The following is a 19,474-nucleotide window of genomic DNA, read 5'->3' on the forward strand; positions in this document are numbered from 1 at the left end:
AAACATTTCGCTCTCATTACAATCCCAAATAATGCTCAATACTCTAACTCTTTTAACCACGGTAATTTATTTATTAGATTTGATTATATTAAAAAAGTAAATGAAATTTAGTCTAAGTCGCATTACAGAATAAGCCGCTTTCCATAGAAACCTTACATTTGATCAAATGTATCTATATATAATTATATGTCTACTTTTAAGGCCTCTTGAGTTATAAATGATATATATCAGAATGGAAAATTTTGTCAGTGTGAATTCAAATCGTTTTTATTACTAGTTGTTTAATTCGACTTGACCTGGTTTGTAGAGATACCAAAAAAACTACGTTTAAAATAATATAACTTGGTCTAAATATGTATGTACTGTATTTAATACCTTTATAATAATAATACTTCAGAAACTTCTGATGAAAATGCATACATTTACGGTAGCAGTCTAAATAAAAATACAAAATTCATTTATTCAAAGTCCATTTCCGAGTAAATCAATTGACATGGATATTGAGTAACCGTATTAAAAGATCCTGTCCGCTGATTAAATGGCTACATTATTTTATCTCGATCCATTATTCTAATTAAAACACTTCTATACATTAATCGTCTTCGTTGCAAACTCAACGGAACTGAAATTTCCTTCAGAATAAAATGTTTCAGACTTTTTCTTTGACGTTTTAAAGAAAACAATGGTTTCTGTTTGAAATCCCGTTCCACGTCATTATTGATATTGTTTAGAAATTAATTATACCTGAATGCTAATTTGAACATTAATTAGTCAGATATTTTCTTAAGAAAATTGTTTAGTAAATTCTTATAGATAGCTCCAGTGTTATAGTTGAGATATATGTATATATTTTTGCTATAGAGATTTAACAGTGAACAGCTGACAATATAAATGCAATTTTCATATAGTCTAAATCAAAAAATGTAATACAAAATAAACGTATATTTAACGTACTAAAATTATAAGTTCCTAGACGAATAATTAAAAGATCGATGGACTTAATAAACTCCATTAATACTTCAGCTTCATGAAAGTTAACGTAAGCTTTAAATTTTACTTCTCAAGGTTAATTATATAAAGGATGTATTACTATTACGAACAAAATTTGATATCTACTCGTTAAGTTTTTTCATTCCTTAATATATATATCACTCGAGATATCTTTCATTCTTCATTCATTCATTCTTCATTCGTAGACCCTAGTATATAGATTTAAAATATTTTTTACCACATCACCCAACGTCTTCTATGATTATATTTTTGATGACAGTAACAATGGAGTTGCAGAGACATTTAAAGATCGAAAGATTTATCCAGACAGATAAAGAATATAAATACATACATATTAAAAATATAATAAAACTTTAATTTATCCTTCTTATGAAGATATACGTACACGTAGATGTTAAAAATATTTGTAAATAATTTTTTTGATTAAAATATTTAGAAATAAATGCTATTTAATTTATAATAAGATAGATTAGGAAAATAAAATGTTTGATATTACTATATGTGTATAATTAATTAAGTTTTTGGTATCGGTTACTTACGACAAGTACTCTACAGTTACTGTAGAGACAAGACAACTAGCGGTAAAATATTTAGCCTTGTATTTCGCTTAATATTTATTAAAAGATATATAATATTTTTCTATTATAATATATTTTGCAAATTATGTCATTTATAAACGCTCAAATTTGCGGCGAGTATTGTTTGATTTAATCTATTACTGTAAATTTATTTTACGAGTCATATTATAAAATTGTTACTAACGTTAGCTGAGCGGTGCTGGCCGGTGAATTTCGTCCGTCATCCCTCCCCAGTATCCCATTAGGATCACTCATGCAACACAATATACACTAACTGTTCACAATAAACACTTATAAATATTAATAACTATAACATTATTGATGTATCAGTAAATTAATAATGTGATAGGAAATTGTAGCGTTAGGCGTGATCGCTCACTCTCCCATCGGACGCCATCATGCTTTGATGGAGAGTTTCGCGCGCGCGCGAAACTTTTGCTTGTGTTGCCAGTTATAATACATTACCCTAATTTCAAGATGTCATTATGTTGAACAGAATTTTCTAAATTACAAACGTTATAATATATGAATCATGTGAAGGTTAAATTTAACGTTCAACGTAGACCATAGAACTTGACACAAATATATAAATTTAATCAATATGTATATATTTTTTTTCTCTAACCACATCGTTGTAACTAATGCATACTTGAAAAAATAATGATGTTTTTATTATGACTTTCATTAATTAATGTTATAAGTGTTTCTATAAGAATGCGAGGTAAAGAAAATGTTTTATTAGGTAAAATACCTAAAAAAATATGTGGTAATGCTAAAAGTATGAGGATTATTCTCGTAAAATTGTAATTTTCAGTATATGGGAACTAAGGTTTTCAAATAGCATTAAATACGGACTTACAAAAAAAGATACAATATAAATTAAATTGAAATATAAATTAAATGCCACAGTAGTTAACAACGCTTGTTATGATATAAAGGGACATATTATAGTATAAATATCAATGAATATTTTGTTTAAAGAATTTCGATATCGCTCGTTTTAATTGGAATATAATAAAATTAAACCCTAAAGTACTCTGTAACCATGAAAAATAATCTGTATCGCTTTTTATATTCTCGGAACTCATGATGTATTACAGAAAAAATATATACGTCGATTTGAATACTTCCGCATCACTAAATCGTGTTCCAATATTAATTAACTTGTATCATAAATAATCTTTTATATTTTTTTATTTCATTATAATATGTATATGGGAGATCGTAATAAGTAACTGACAATACTGCCACGCATGCGCCAACTGCAACCACTGCAATACGACGAGTGTGGCGCGCTCCTGCCTCTATTTTTACATTTCTTTGTGAGTTTTTGCTAGCGGCTTGAGATACACACGAAAATAATTCGTTATTATATTTAATACTTCCACTCTATACTGTATGCTCACTGTTTCATTCAATATTACCGCCAAGTTTTTTTTGGTTTGTATTTAGGTAAAAAACTATATAATGAAATATTTCGATTCTTTCAAAATGAACTGTTTGGTTCAATAATAAGTTTAATTATTTGTAAAATTTCAGTAGTCATAATAATGTGCAGTAAAAGCTTATAATATGAGGATTCCCCTGAATGAATTATATGACTTTTCTTTTTAAAATTTAATGTTCTATGAAAATAAAACATTAACAAAATTCTAAGTCATCTTCTTTACGAGACTATTCTTCGTCTTCTTCATCGTCTTCATCGTCTTCGTCGTCTTCTTCGTCTTCTTCATCGTCATCTTCATCGTCTTCATCATCTTCACTGTCTTCTTCACTGCCAGACTCATCTTCTTCGTCCTCATCTTCGTCTTCGTCATCCTCGTCCTCGTCCTTGTCCTCCTCCTGTTCTTCTTCTTCTTCAGGGGCAGCAGTAGAAGCCTCAGTTGTTATTTCTTCAGCACCTTCAGTTGTTAAATCTTCAGGAGCACCAGTTGTTACTTCTTCGGAAGGTTCAGTTGTTAAATCTTCAGGAGCACCAGTTGTTACTTCTTCGGAAGGTTCAGTTGTTAAATCTTCAGGGGCGCCAGTTGTTACATCTTCAGCAGGTTCAGTTGTTAAATCTTCAGTGACACTGGTTGTTACTTCTTCTGTAGTACTGGGTTCAGGTACAGTAGGCTGGACGAAATCCCAATCAAAGTCGATGCCAGTAATTTCACTGAACCAGCTATGATAATGTCCAGGGCGGATGAAACCTAAGAATAATTATGGTAATCATTAAAAATAGTTAAATGTTACTTAAAAATAAAACAAGCTTCCTCCAACCAAATGCAACAACTGAATTTCAATATTCACTAATTTACTTTAAAAATATTATACAAATATTGATAAACTAGTTTACACATAACTTAAAAATTTAACAAAATTCTAGTATTATTTATCGATAAAAAATTTATAAATCGACGTAGAAAAATAAATTATCTTTATAAAGCTTGGCAGCATCCAGCTCCTAGAAGGGTTATATATTCCTGAGGATATTTTTACTCAAATGAAATGAGATGAGGTCTTTGTAGGTTTTCTTGGAACATTTCTCAAACCTTGAATAACTTTTTAAGTTTTTTTATACAACTTTTTCAATAAAGCTTGAGTAATATTTTTCTTACATAAAATTATATTCATAATGATATCTAAGACTTTCGCGAGTTTTATTCATTTAAATGAAACTAACATATTTCGGATATACTACGCGGATTTTATTATTTTAAAACTACATAATCCCGACGTTTCGGTTACTTTTCAGTAACCGTGATCACGGGCAGACGTGATGTGTGTTCACATATAGTATATCCGAAATATATTAGTTTCATTTAAATTAAATTATATTCCTCATTTTTTTTTTCTGTATAAATTTAAACGCATGAAAGGAAAAGAGTTAAATGCTTTAGTTATTCTTACCAGCGGGTAAAGGTGTGTGGCAGCCGGAGCTGGACACGAAGGAAGATACACCGACCTGAGTAAGTTGGCCATCTTCATCAACGACAACCAAGGGGCCACCGCTGTCACCCTATAAATAATTTATTGAAATATGTCCATTAATTAGCAGGCGTAATATTCATGACCTTCTTTTTTGTAATACGTAATCGTCTTGAAAATACAAAGTATTCAACTTGACCCCACTTCTCTGTGTATTTTACTCCATAGCCCGACGAATATAAACAGATTTACACTTTTATTGAAAAGTATTTCATATATAGCTGATGTGCTGTAAACTGCGTAATTAAAATACGAAAAGGAAAATCTCAAAAAAAATCGTAAGGTCGGTTCCTGCAGAAACGATTATAAAATTCAAAAATAAATCATTATTTAACATTTAAATTTACAACGCATCACAAAATAAACGACTATCTAATTTGTAATGAAAAATTTAATTTCAATACCTGGCAAGTGGACTGAGATGACACATTGTATGCGTTTGCACAGATCGTAGAGTCAACGACGATGTTAGTGAATAGAGAGCGGCAGAAATTGTTGCTAACTCCAAGTAAATAGACCCAGTTCAAGATTTGAGGGGAGGCTCCTGAAATAATGTAAATGAACAATGGATTTTATATATTTATATAGAAGAACTAAGAGAAACATGTACTATTACGCGTATGTACACGTTTGATTAGGTATTTTTTTAACCTTATGTTTAAACTGATACTGAATGAAAAACCCGCAATGAAATACAAAGTTAAGTTTTAACTGTTGTTTTTTACCGCGCGCATAATGCATACATACAAGACATCCCGAAGAATTATCGACTCTGATGGATGAATTAAATTTTTTTTTTATAAACAATTTTCACGGATAATATCGGTATTTGCCAGTATAATCACGAACTATATTAACTGAGTTTTTATTTCCAGACAGATATATACATATGCATAAATTAATTCAACTTAAAAGCAGTGTTCAACCATAGAGTTAATGCATTTATTTTTAATTTCTTTTCCCAATATAATCTAATAGAGTTCTATTTTATAAATATTACTTCAAAATTGCATATTTCGATAAGCTCTGCGCCGTTATAATGTTAGTCTTGTATCAGGATTAAAGATGACACTTAACGTAGAAATTGAATGAAAATAGCTCCCGCTTCGAAGGCGTCGTGCAATTTTTCAATAATAGATAAAGAATTACCGTTAGTCCAAGTTCTGCCCCAGCCGCTAGCTTGAAGCCTCACTTCGCTGTAGTCCTTATTTTTGTCTGCGTCACGTTGGATTCTGATGGGCTGAATGAGGTCTGTGAAATATGAAATTGAGGAATTGATTAAAAATAGTAATATAACGTAACAGTAGAGTAAAAATTTCATTTGAAAAAAAAGTTACAATTTTCAATCGTTCCTTCTCTAGATGATGTTTACATTTTTTTAAATAGCTATCACACACAAATTCAAGTTATATATGACTATTAACTCACCGTTATATTGAACGTATTTGTTGAGTTTGATCAGACCGATGTCGTTGGGTTGAACGACACCAGCTAAGGATTCGATGTACAAGGGATGGTTGTAGTATTCCGTAGACTCCAATATCAGAGATGGTCGGGAAAGCTCAACTCCACCCACGCGGATGACGATGGTCACCCGGCTGGAAGACATTACATTGAGTTTTTGAATTATCTTCTATAACGTGAATGTTTTTTTGTAAATCCTTTTTTCATATGTCACAATAATCGATATTGCAAAAAAATAAAATGGACATTTGTTTTTTGCTTACGCCAGGACTAATGAATCTTATATCTTACCGAGCAGTGCAATGTGCAGCAGTCATGGCCCATTCGTTGTGGATAAGGGTAGCGCCACATCCAAACACACTGCCGCTGGCATCCACCATACGGAGAGATAGTTGGTATGGGATTTGGCCATTAACTGCCTCCCAACCAGAAACTATCCTCGTATTCCCTCCTGAAATAAAATAGGTGTCCATTGAAATGAGACTTCATTTATCGTGAAGTGAACACAAGTTAAACATTACTAGAAACATCTAAACCAATGAAATATTATAAAACGGATGGTTTTATTTTTTTACAAAAAGAAATTATCAAATTTTAATGAAACTTAACAATAGTAAAGCCATAATTTAGAAAAACGAGTAGGCGATAGTTAATCCAGAAATCCTTTGGTCTCGGGAACACGGTATAGCACTTGAATTTTGTAAAAGTCCCCTGCCACAAATGATTATATATATATTTATGTTAAATCACACTACTCGTTTTCCTTTAACCCTAGTCTAAACTCCACTCGGGTGATTTGGAAAATTCATTAAACACAGTAAAGTAGGAAAAAAAGGTAAATATTATAGTATGTCGCTCCATATACCATATTAGGTAAAAATATTGCTATTAATTTCCTTATCAAAAGTTGAACAACAGAAAAACTTTTGTTAATCCCCGAAATGTATTTTTTATTTCAATTCAATCATTATAAGTGTGTTGATAACAAATATAAGTCACGAAACAAGCAGCTAGGGCCAAAACTATTGTAAGTAACAATACAAGAATACAGTAAATTTATTTATACTTAAAAAAATAATAATTGATCGGTTTAATCACCTCGTGCATTTTCGGGGAAGTCAGCGTGTTGCGGACTAGGATAAGCGCCAACCTGAAAAAAATATGTCCATATAAAACATACATTATAATGAAATTAGTCCAAAACATACGCTTTTCCTCCTGTCCAATGACGTAAGTGTATTAAGCTCAAAGATTATAAAAAAGTGGTAATCTCTTAATTGAAATCTAAGTATTATCGCCTATCTGCGTTTGAGGATTTAGAATGATAAGCATTTTGTTTTATTTGCCTGTATTTCGTGTAATTATGTAATATTTTTTTGTTCTCGTTTGATAAAATATCCATGTCCCTTCGTGTTAAGAAGGATTCAGAATACATTATTTTAAGTTCCAAATAGTTACCTACAAAATATTTTACAAACTCGACTGATAATAAAATATATTAAAACGACAAATTTTTAACATAACACGAACCAGAACGCAAAACTGTAATACCACAAATAAATTATCTGAAGCATGAGAAAGAAATAGAGTGGGTAAACAGATCGCTATATAAATCTGACCATCTGAATACGTAAAACGATAGAAATTATAGGAAATGAGTATTGTTTCCGTTCACCTCTATATGTGATTCATAAAAAAAAATAACAGATATATACTTATACAGTTTACGCCAGCTTACAATCTAATCATGAAAGTAAAATGATGAGTTTACATTCCCCCAAATGTTCCATAAAATATGTGATGGTTATGATCTCAAAGCGTGTGTTTACACCCTTCGCGCTGACGCTTAGTACGCTCTAAGACTGTTTTGTTTTATAATAGCTTTATAAAAATTATAAACTAAAATATATTTGGATTTCTTACTGGGTGTCAGAGAAATAGTAACCAAATTACGAGAGACGTTTCCTTAATAACACATCTTATTTATACAAAAAATACGAACACAGAAATGTACTTGTAACCTACATCTATTGTTTTATTTTAAATCATTGGATATTGTCTACGTAATAATTTACTTTTAACAAGATGTTATATAATCACAGTCTAATAAAATTTTAATTTATCGACACGTCACTAGTCAATACACATGATAATAATTAAAAATTCAATACATTTCTACATTTATGTTATCGCATGGTGCCTTATTAGATTATTGTATTAAGAAATGTTATCTACTATCGCAAAACACTAATAAAATTTTAAATAGAATAAAATAAAAATATTACCCACGACACAGCGAATAAAACGAGAAGAGCACCTAACGCGGCCATTGTCCAAATAACTATTGATTAACATGAAAATCTATGTATATTTAAATCCATATCAATGATAAAATAAATGATAAAATTATGATTAATTGTTTATCGATTAAATTTATCGAGCTGTCAAATTAAACGTTCTTTAGCAGTTTTTAAAATATTTAGTATGATCGAAGATAAATCTAACAATATGGATTATTTAAAAAAAAAGTACATTTCGATCTCGTCAGCCGGTGATCACAGTTGCTGCAAACGAAACGTCGTTAGTACGTAGTTTAAAATAATAAAAAAAACTCGTAGTAAATCCGAAAGTATTAGCTTTATATAACATAAGACGGTATAAATATTATTATTTTTATACACCAACAAAATTTTGTTGTAACCTAATATTTTAATATTACATATTAACTTTGTATCCTTAATTATTGACAGAACATTTAATAGTTTAAGAGCAACATCTTAAGAAGATAGGCTTTGAATGATTTATTAATATGTAGAATTGTAGATATTTTAATAATCTGATACATTTACATGAATAACCTAAAATTAACATTATTCAATCTTTCAACTACTAAAAGAACGTTAGAATCTTCAATATAAATATTGTTACGCAAAACATGATTACTGATTAGTGATAATCAATCGACTGGTCACATTTATCATCCTTGTAAAGTTGACTGATTCAAGAAATAGTCCACTCCAGAAGGCATCAAATTGTTGATACATTGTAGTATTTAGTTTAAGCCATATCAATAGTTATTACTGCTTCAAAAACAAATTCAATACACTAATAGTAACGTAATCTCCTTACAGTGGACATACAAGCCTACATCGCTGTTATTGCAAGTGTTATTCCTCGATAAAAAAAAGCTATTTTAATAAACTAAAAAGAAATATTAATATTTAAAAGGCAACTTCAAACTGCTTTTTTTTCATTCGCTCATATTTATATAATAGAAAGTAGTGTTTGTATTAAAGTATGTTATGAAACGACATGATAAGGCACATTTTTATAAGTAATATGTTAATAATGATTTGTTTATTTTGTTTGTCTATCTTACAGAAAATTATACAAAACATATAGTATACTAGTTTTTGTCTGTGACTTCTTCCGCCTGGAGAGAAACGTATGGTGTGTTAAAATAATACATAATATATGTTATTATGTCAGCTACAAATTTTGTCAAGTGACTTTAAACTACATACAAATGTTATGACGTGACCGTGCTGGAACTTAAGGAATGAAAGGATAAATTATAAGTTCTGTCTTATTCTGATGTCTAACCTATATGACTATATAGTTTCATCAAATTCCGTTTAGTAGATTCCGTATATAAAAGCAACAAACATGTATACAACGATACATCCATACATCTACGCATCAACACGCCCTCGTGTTCCCCGGCGATGTTAGTTTCGTTTTTTATTAAGTTTTTTTTTTTTACATAACACAATAATCATCACATGACGTTTCTGACTTCTAGTCTGAAACGTCATCTATGAATTCTTGTTAGTTTAAGGTTTTTATACGATTTATTACAAAATCAACAAATTATTTGAAATTGATCAATCTAAAATGTTACACCGAACCTATGGACAGAAACTAGTGTATGTATATAATTGGAAGGATATTGTAAATGACCGTGATAAAAAATTATCACTATTATATTTAATCGTATAATCGTATGTTAAAAAAACTTTATCTTTATCATTGTACCGTATGACGTCTATAAGATATTTAATTAACTCTTGACAAGTTACTCATTATAACATCGGAAGATGTTATAACTAAAATTCGTTTATCGAACAGGACCCTACCTGTCTTCGGTAAAATTTTGCAATTGTCAGTTTGACATTGACAACCCCAAAATAGGTTTAAATTAGATAACGACGATTTCCATGGAGAAGTAGGAAATAGTTTAAAATAATTAGTGTACCTCTTTTTCCTTTATGATTCCTTAAAGTTCCTATATAACTTTAAGTAAATGTAACCATAATAGAGTTTAAATGACTACAGCCAAAGGAAAGATGTCTGAAAATTCTATAAATAAGTAAATACGTTAGAAAACCAACGTATTATTTGGTTTATTTTAGGCATCTTCTCGCAACACGTCAATTCCAATTAGTCTCATAGTAACTCCTACCCACTGTTTCACATCGATTTCAAAGTTAAATCGAGAAATAATTATAAAAGTCTCTACGTATCTGCTTTAACTTTTTGATGCAAAAGATAACATAGTACTGTTCACATTCATAGTCTCGGAATCTTGGTACAAGGTGCTTAATTTCATATGCCGAGTCCTTGTGTCTGGTTTTTAAGCAACAAATATTAAAACAAAATTATTTTTAATAACGCCAACTTAAAAAGAGGGCTGTCATAGATTTGACCTTCACCTCCATTGGTATGGATCTGCCTAAATCTCAATAGGTTTCAAACTCTTCGACCGATTAGGATGGAGTTTCTTCTCCTAACAACCAGTTTTCTTGGGTTGGTTTTTAGCTTTGTTTTGTTAATATCGGTCAAGAAGTGTCAAAGTATCACGTCTTTTACAAAATGATGTAAGGAATTTTTGGCGTCCGATTATCCAATTAAATAGGTACAATGGGTGGTCAGTAGAAACGTTAAAAGACTATAAAGGCGTAAAAACTTTGTTAAATTTTAATAAATTTTAGTAATGTTTTTTTAGTCCGCTGCATGTTAATAAAATTATCTATGAATTAATAATCTTTGCCTTATCATTCCCGCACTAGAATACGGTTCGCCTACCTATTCGTGCGTGTTTCCAAAATATGTATAATCTAGCATTAACTGATATCGCTCTTTTGATACATTAAGCCGGACACCGTTTTATCCAACTGTATTAATTTCATTATTTTTATTCCTTCATATTATATAGTTTTTACAATTCATAGTGAATTACAAAGAAAATGACGATCTAGTAATTTTTATGTATATTATTTGAATTAATTTCGTTATCTCAATCAGAATATTTTGTACTTAATGTAACATTAAAAATAAAATTTCATTTTAAAATTACTGAATTCATTTCATAATATCCCTATTGTTATGAGATAATTAAGTTTATTAATATAGTTTTATCCAGATATCGTACGAACAAAAGAAAAAGTAACTACTCATAGTTTCGGAAGTTAATATGGAGGCAAAGCGACGGGCACAAATATCCAAACAAAATAGAAAACAAGGTAATTGTTTTCTATTCACTTGTTTAGTATCTAGAAATATACAGTATGTTATATAACGTATAATTTAGATTTATCAGTCTAAAACAATATTGTTATATAAACAGTATGCGTTACTGACTTTTAAATGTAACGTCACTATTTATAAAACAACATAAATAGGTTTGTTTCCAGCAATATCTTAACCATTTTCCTTGCGGATTCACGGCAAGGCGGAAATTGTTGTCAATAAATAATTATAGATTGTCGGAATGAGATAAGGTTAAAGAGACTAATAAATAAATTGAAAAAGTTTATTTGTCTGTAGAAAATAATGGAACATCCTCTAAATACACACACACATATATATATATTATAAGGCTTTTCATTCTCAGATCAAGTCAGAAAGTGTCACATTGTTAATGCGGGAGAAAATGTGGTTTTGCTTATCTTAAATTTTAATATTAACAACTTGCCTCTAGATCTTAAGGAGATGCATTATTTCACAAGGTCATAAAAACGATCCACTAAGAAAACTATTTTCATAGCTAGAAAAAGTCACCTATTACAGCTTTACTGGAAATTGAAATCGTCTGAGGGCCTATAGTTTCACGACATTTTAAATCATAGACAGACTTGAACCACGTGTCGATTCAAGGACTAATAATACCAGAAGCTCTAACGAAAATTAATTTTACTTTTCGTTATCTAAAACCACTCTCCGTAGGAGGTAGCGACTACCGCAGCAAAATTATTTTACATACAATACAGCTTTACAATCTATTAGTTAGGCAGAATAATTGCTTTAATATCAGTACTCCGTCCGGTAGGTTTCAGTTGCACCGTGGCGTTGAAATCATGAAATCCTTGTAGACGCTAACGATTAACTTGCAAAAAGACAGGATTAAAATTAATCGTCCGCATTTTATTTTCTTCCATATTCCATACTGCACTGAGCACTGGGGAATTCCAGAAATTATAATAACAGTCACACATGCAATGGAACTTGGATTGTACTGTTAAAGTTCCTTTTGGGGATAAAATACTTTTTATTATAATAGCCGTAGTCCAACAGATAAGCTCTGTCCTTCACCCATGTGTCTGAAGCAAAAAATGAGATAAACTCCAAAGATCAGAGACAATTACATGGCTAAACACGAGACTTCATTACCAGGTAGGTCATACATGACGTGAAGGGTTGAATTACAACAGATATTTTGTGAAAAGTATGGAAAAATGTGTTCAAAAGTTCTACGAATATTAACCCTCGACAAAGCCAGGAATTATTTTGTCAACTTCAAAATTAAGATCTAAGTTGTTCTTTACATTCATCAGATTTAGAGCTTTTTTCCGGTAAAATATCCAACAGAAAAACTGGACCAAACCAGAAAATCAAAAGGAAGTGCAATAAAAAGGTTATTTATATACGTTATTTATAAAAGATTGAAATTTTTAAAATGTCCGTGCAAATTGGAGTTATTACAATTTTATGATGCTTGTGAAAAACGCATAATAAAAATGGATTAACTCTTTTTTACTTCTCTTTATAAGTTATCTCAAAGGATAATGACTGTTATTGATTTACTGATCTTTGGATATGAATACACACTGACGTTTTAGTTAATACATCACAGGAGTGTCGTTACCAAGCCTCACGTTTCTATAGAAACTGATGCCATTTATTAGTGTCTGTCATCCTCTTCCCAATCCCCCATAAACTATACCATTGACAGTATACTCCACATTTGAGTAATTCCACTTCAAACATCTTAAATAAATTACCCTAGTGTTATCAATTTAAAAAAAATTGATCATACACGTCTACACTGATGTAAATATTTTTATCCTTATCAAAAGTAGATTTTTTTTTTATTGATATGTTGTTTTAATTACAGTAAGCCAGATTATATCCACGTCAAACTGATTAATAATCCTTGTTTGTGAGATAGATCGTATCGTTAACATCTACTACAATATTAAGTGCCAGTTTTAAAGACTAAGGATAACTCGTTTATAGCCTGATTACTCTCAAATATATGTATTGAAACTTTGTTCACAATCATACATTATTTTTTTGGTTAACTCTCTTCCATAGCCAAAACATATTGCCCTAAAATAACAAAATTTATAGTAAAATAAGTTTCATTGACATTAATATATTTGTCAGAAATGTGAATATAAACAGCCATGAACATTTAATTTCGTTTAATATGATAAAAATAAATTATTTCCTGTACTTACATAATTCTAAAGAAATTTAGTTTCAAGTCTTCTTTGTGATGTCAAAATTGGCTTGTTAAATATCATGTAGAATTTTTTTAGTGCTGAAAATAAATGCGGTTAAAAGAACAGTTCTTTCTAACAATGTTATTTTTATGAAACTCACTAATAGGTATATGCTGTAACACATCTTGGGGACTATCGCTTTAACTCCTTATTATAAAAAGTATATTTTATTAAGATTATTTTATAGCAAAGATAAACTACAAAATAACCTTTACTATAATCGCTCTTCAGTCTTCTCAATATTAATCGGAATTTGTAAAAGGCCATTTGCAACATAAAAATAAAGACGGGATACACTTCTTTTATTTCTCTTAAATGAAGCACAATTTACTTATATTTATTAGCTGAAATAATAAGAAAAGTTCCCCTTTCAAAAAAAAATTAGCAAAAATTTTTATAAGATAAAAACATTTCGGTTTCATAGCTTCTACAAAAGAAATATAGTGTTAAGGCTTATTAATAAAGTCTCAACTTCATCAAACTTATGTGTTCGATAATTAATTTATTGTTTTAAGGTATGATCATCTTCCTGACCTTTCCCTTTCAAAAAATTTCTTTAAGGCCGTTATTCACGATATTTGGTTTTTATTCTTTATAAATCTTCCATTAAGAGTAGAAATAAGAAGCTATAAGAAGGTCCTTATCAGTCAATATTATATATTTGTAAGTTAGAAATTACAATTTACAACAAAGAACGATCTGTTAAAACCAGAGTAAGCTGTGCGAAGATGTAGTTTAGTAGCTTTAGTGCGAAGATTGTAGTTAATATAACATATTTTTGGCTAAAATTGCACTGCTACGAACGATCAGAGTGACTGTGACGTTATGTTTAAATTTTAGCCTATCGGGCGCAGGGTGTCACCAATTACCAACTTTTCGTTAGTCTCTATTTCATACACAGAAATGATTTTCTGTACTGTATAGAGTATTCTCCATGAAGATGCTAAAAAAATATAAGACAACAATATTGATGATTAAAAAGAACCTACCGACTACCGTGACATGTATTAAAATTTAGACACTTAGGGATAATTTTTAAATAAACGTTTTATTTATTATTTACTTATTCTAAAAGTATTCCAATAAAACCTAATGAACTTCGAAGGATAAAATAGTAAATAAAATGTGTAGAACTGTATATTTTGAGTCGAATATAATTGCAATAAGCTTATAAACTATTGCAATTTTATATAAAAAATATAGTATCATATAAAAACAACTCATAATAAACAGAATGATTTTTGACCTTCTATGAGTAAGTATAGTCTCACTGACTAAATTTAGTTTCTAATGTCTAAAAATAGCTTATATATAATCCAATAAATTCATGTTATTTTTTCACTATCCTACGTAATGCAAATTATAAGTAGCGTGTGTATATATTTTTAATATAATATTTATTTAGGAATTTCTTCAAAATTACATCTGTCAAACTCGCAATTTTAATTTTATCATCTGTGCGTTTTTATTTCATTAAATAATTTCCGTTGTCGGTTTGTACTTGCGTGACGTGACTTTATTTTCCAAATAAATTTGGTACTTATAATTAGAAAACATCTGTATTTGGTTAGAAGAACATTAACATTCAATATCGAGATGAGTGTCTGGCCAGAAGTAGCGACGGCAAAATCCGAAAACAGGCATGAAATCAAATTGGCGGGTGCTGCTATATCTAAACGCATTTCGGAGGAAGGTTTAGACAAGACAGTCTTTAAATTAACAAATATTAATCTACTAAACATTAGCGATACATGTCTTCCATCTATTCCCGATGAAATCAAATCACTTGTTAACCTCCAATCGCTATTGTTATACGGGAATAAGTTAACAGAATTTAATGAAAACATAACCTCTTTGAAAAAACTTAAGGTGCTCGATTTATCTAGAAATCAAATAACAAGCATTCCGGATAGTTTAAACAACATGAAAGAGCTGTCCAGCATAAATTTTAGTTCAAATAAAATCGATCACATGCCAGCCTTTGGTGATTTTCCTAACTTAATCTCGATAGATCTGTCGAACAATAAATTAACGGACTTTTTGAATACCGAACAGGCAAACCTGCCTCATTTAACAGACTTAAAGATTAAGGGAAACGAAATAGAAACACTTCCAGGTTATATAGCAAGTACCATGCCTTCACTAAAAAATTTCGATATTGGGGAAAATAAATTGAAAACACTCCCTGGAGAAATAGCTGGAATGGCAAAGTTGAAAGGTAAGTAATGTCATATGACACATTCTGAAAAGTTGTATAATATTAAAAATGTTAGGTAATGTTCACTTTAAAAACATCTTGCATCTTATGAAATTGTTTTTGCAGTGATCATCATTTTACTTGTATAAGAAGGTACTAACTAATGAATAAAAACAATTCTCTATGTAAAATTAAAGTGTAAAATGTAAAATTTATATATAATTTTATTTTCCAATAAATGTTGTTATTGTAAATATACAATATTAATATTTTAAAAATTAACTTATATGGAATGATTTACATTAGTTGAAATCATACCAACAGATCATTATTGACTTAAAATAAAAAAAATATGTTCAATTTTGTCTACATGTCTGTTATATATGTACATTTCTGAAATTCAACATAACACAACATTTTACCCTTACTTAAAAACCTGTCTTAAATTGAAAGCATTAAACTACAGTACCGTGATCAAGTGCTAATTTTTGACAGAATTTAGTCCTTATGTTAGGAAACATTTCTTTCAGAATTGAATCTAAAAGGTAACAAGCTTTCTGATAAGCGTCTCATGAAGCTAGTAGACCAGTGTCGCACAAAACAAATTGTCGACTACATTAGAGAGCATTGTCCTACATCAGACAGTAACCAAGCTACAAGCAAGGGTAAAGGGAAGAAAGCCAAGAAACAAGATGAAATCCTACCAGACAATGCATCTGAACTCAGTCACACTCTGAAAATTATGCACCTAGACGATGATACCTTGAAAATAAAAATTATAGAACAAGAAGTCTGGAACATTCGCCCCTACATACTCAGCTGTATAGTGTATGGGTTGAACTTTGATGAGGCACTCTTCAAGAAATTCCTGCAAATGCAAAATAAATTACATGACACTGTGTGTGACAAACGGAATGTAGCCACGCTGGCTACGCATGACATGAGTAAAATACCGCCAGGTACGATTTCTATAAACTTGTAGTCTTTATTACAAAACAAATATTATCTCATTCTCTTCATCCTCTCTCCAAAACTTAACAGAGTATAATATGAAAATTTGCTTTACACCTAATGTTATTAAAGTACCTAGTAGTTTTTTTTTACTATATTAAAAAAAAAAACTTCATTGTATCTTATTAAAAATTATATACATTTTTCTCAGGTGACCTTGTATACACAGCCAAAACACCATCGGAATTAAAACTGATTCCTTTAAATCGAACAAAACATTTTACGGGTGAACAATTGTTCCAGCAATTGACAAACGAAGCGGATGCACTGAGAAAGGAAAAGAAAAGAAATGTTTATTCAGGAATACATAAGTAACAATTAATTTACATGACTATTTAACAATGACACTAGCTTATGATGAAAAAATTTCTTTCAATGGTGTTTTATTATAATTTAATGTAATTTATATTCCGATATTTGTAACATCATGGCTAGGATACAAAACTATTGGAGACTACATAGTTTTGTTTTTTAATTATGTAGATTTTCAATTAATTGTGGATAACATTAACTGCATGCATAACCAAAAATACACACAAATTACACTATACATTGACTCATATTGTTTATTTCAGATACCTGTACTTACTTGAAGGCAAACCCAAATATCCATGCTTAGAAGATGCAACAAAGAGAGTGATCAGCTTTGCCCCAATCACCAACTCTGAGGAAACTAAAGTAAAGAAATGGGTTTATATAATACAATTTACATTCAGTAAATTCAATAAACCAATGAAATTGGCAATAGGTTTTGAAAGTCCACTATTATAATTGATGTCCTACATCCACTACAAACTATAAAAATTTAATAATAAATAAATATATATATATATATTTGTTTATTTATTTAATATTTATGTGAGCTCTTTATAATCATGAATGATATTCACAGATGACGGTAGACAGCAAATCAATGTTAGTGGAAGTGACATCGCATTCATCGCTCGGTGCTTGCAAAACTGTCATGGATAAACTCCTACAAGAATGTTTGATGCTTGGCATTGGCGAAGGAGATGGTGATTTCCACACATTGACTGTGCAACAGGTGATAATTGTTTCACAACAACTACTATAATCTATATATATAATAATAATAAAATCAATTTAATCAGTAGCACATAAAATATCGCACTCTTTAAACTTAATACTTGTATTGTGATCCAACTAGGGGAACTGATAACCTACTATATGTTTCAGGTCAAAATTGTGGATCCCGAGGGTAATCTGAAGAGCATCTACCCATCAAGAACAGACTGTGTTTACGATAGCACCATCAAAGTTTACAGGATTCCCAAGAAATAATGCTCTGTTTCTGAATGCTTTGTATCAGAGTTTTGTGTGATACTTTACATAAAAACCTTTATATTTTTTATTTGTTGTACAAGCTTGTGTTTACAAATGATAATAACTCATTTTCTTGTTTAAATACATATTGTTGAAATATTTAAAACACTATGGATGTCCAATGATCTAAAAGACTGCTTACTTCATTTGGTTTTTCCAATAAAAATGATATTTTTGTACTGCCTAACTTTCTGTATGCCATAATGTGATATAGCCGACAAGCGTTTTGATAAGGGCACTTTATTATTGGTTAAGGTTATTAAATCATTTGTATAAAACAGTATTTAATTTAGGCTTTCTGTATTTTTTCTAAGTTCTGTCATCATATAATGAAACTGTCATAATTTTGATGTTTATTATAAGTTAAATGTTACATATATACTTCACATAGCTGTAAAATATTTAAACTTATGTTCATTTATGTAACTAGAAAAACTTACTTAATAATATATATGCACAAAAACAAGTAACTTTCCATACATATAATGTAGAGGAAGTCGGACAAAAGTTATATTGATTATAAACAACAATTATTGTACCATTAGTATAAAAGTTGGAATAAAAAATAACAGTTACATCGTCATAGAGATTAATGTCTCTATGAGTGGTAAGTGATGATCCTAAAATAATAATTATAACAATTTGTGTTTTGTTAATTACCTTTGATATGTTTATCGTGTCTGTTGGATTTAAGCACATCAAACAATATTTTGTTATTTACTATACGTTTTGCCAAATAAACTAAACATCTCATGGCCATAGTTTCATTTGAAAATCTTTAACTTAGAGAGCATTTTGATTGTTAATATTAAAACCAATTTTTCCCTTCATACTAATTTTTTTCTAATATATACGACATATGCACTGTTACAAAAAAAAATTTAAAACGTTTCCATTTTCTAAAATCTTTTGTTCTTACTTTCCTTTCCTATCAAAATCATTTTTTCAGATTAAATACATTGTTCTATATTATAGTTAATTACAAGCATTGTGAATGTTCAGATTGCTAAAATGCGTAAAATATTTTTATGCAAAATTTCATGCCATCATGGGTAAATTCGTAGTTTAAAAAGTTAGTCATAGAAAAAGTAGATTTATCTTTAAAAAAAAAACTA

At 29.8% G+C, this 19,474-nt stretch overlaps 3 protein-coding genes across 7 annotated transcripts in view; 1 reads left to right on the forward strand and 2 right to left on the reverse strand.

The window, feature by feature from the left end:
• LOC116777770 (cholesterol transporter ABCA5-like) overlaps nt 1-1,997 on the reverse strand; it is a 29,860-nt gene extending 27,863 nt beyond the window's left edge. For all 5 annotated transcript variants that reach the window (XM_061526081.1, XM_061526078.1, XM_061526079.1 and 2 more), the window contains exon 1: nt 1,774-1,997. In XM_061526081.1, the coding sequence (XP_061382065.1) occupies nt 1,774-1,844 (71 nt within the window). In that variant the 5' untranslated portion in view covers nt 1,845-1,997. The remainder of the gene's footprint in view (nt 1-1,773) is intronic.
• A 1,073-nt stretch (nt 1,998-3,070) lies between these two features.
• On the reverse strand, nt 3,071-8,418 carry LOC116778038 (collagenase-like). Its single transcript, XM_032671883.2, has 8 exons — nt 8,309-8,418; nt 7,122-7,173; nt 6,315-6,474; nt 5,988-6,157; nt 5,709-5,810; nt 4,964-5,103; nt 4,482-4,590; nt 3,071-3,781 (listed from the first exon to the last, which is right to left on the reverse strand). Exons 1-8 carry the CDS (start codon nt 8,351-8,353, stop codon nt 3,264-3,266), a joined length of 1,296 nt encoding a protein of 431 aa, XP_032527774.2. The 5' UTR covers nt 8,354-8,418; the 3' UTR covers nt 3,071-3,263.
• A 6,859-nt stretch (nt 8,419-15,277) lies between these two features.
• On the forward strand, nt 15,278-19,112 carry LOC116777666 (leucine-rich repeat-containing protein 47-like). Its single transcript, XM_032671341.2, has 6 exons — nt 15,278-16,025; nt 16,535-16,963; nt 17,167-17,326; nt 17,591-17,693; nt 17,908-18,060; nt 18,213-19,112. The coding sequence occupies exons 1-6, from the start codon at nt 15,404-15,406 to the stop codon at nt 18,315-18,317; spliced, it is 1,572 nt and encodes a 523-aa protein (XP_032527232.1). The 5' UTR covers nt 15,278-15,403; the 3' UTR covers nt 18,318-19,112.
• Nucleotides 19,113-19,474: the final 362 nt, after the last annotated feature.

The sequence above is a fragment of the Danaus plexippus genome, chromosome Z (genome assembly GCF_018135715.1).
Source record: "Danaus plexippus chromosome Z, MEX_DaPlex, whole genome shotgun sequence".
NCBI lineage: Eukaryota > Metazoa > Arthropoda > Insecta > Lepidoptera > Nymphalidae > Danaus > Danaus plexippus.

What these genes read in the sequence shown, in the direction of transcription:
- LOC116778038 (XM_032671883.2), bottom strand. Translation starts at nt 8,353, where the DNA reads ATGGCCGCGTTAGGTGCTCTTCTCGTTTTATTCGCTGTGTCGTGG. An exon ending in TTTTATTCGCTGTGTCGTGG is followed by an intron (nt 7,174 to 8,308) that starts GTAATATTTTTA and finishes TATTTTTTTCAG; the next exon opens with GTTGGCGCTTATCCTAGTCC. An exon ending in CTTCCCCGAAAATGCACGAG is followed by an intron (nt 6,475 to 7,121) that starts GTGATTAAACCG and finishes ATTTTATTTCAG; the next exon opens with GAGGGAATACGAGGATAGTT.
- LOC116777666 (XM_032671341.2), top strand. Translation starts at nt 15,404, where the DNA reads ATGAGTGTCTGGCCAGAAGTAGCGACGGCAAAATCCGAAAACAGGCAT. An exon ending in TGGAATGGCAAAGTTGAAAG is followed by an intron (nt 16,026 to 16,534) that starts GTAAGTAATGTC and finishes CATTTCTTTCAG; the next exon opens with AATTGAATCTAAAAGGTAAC. An exon ending in GTTTATTCAGGAATACATAA is followed by an intron (nt 17,327 to 17,590) that starts GTAACAATTAAT and finishes TGTTTATTTCAG; the next exon opens with ATACCTGTACTTACTTGAAG.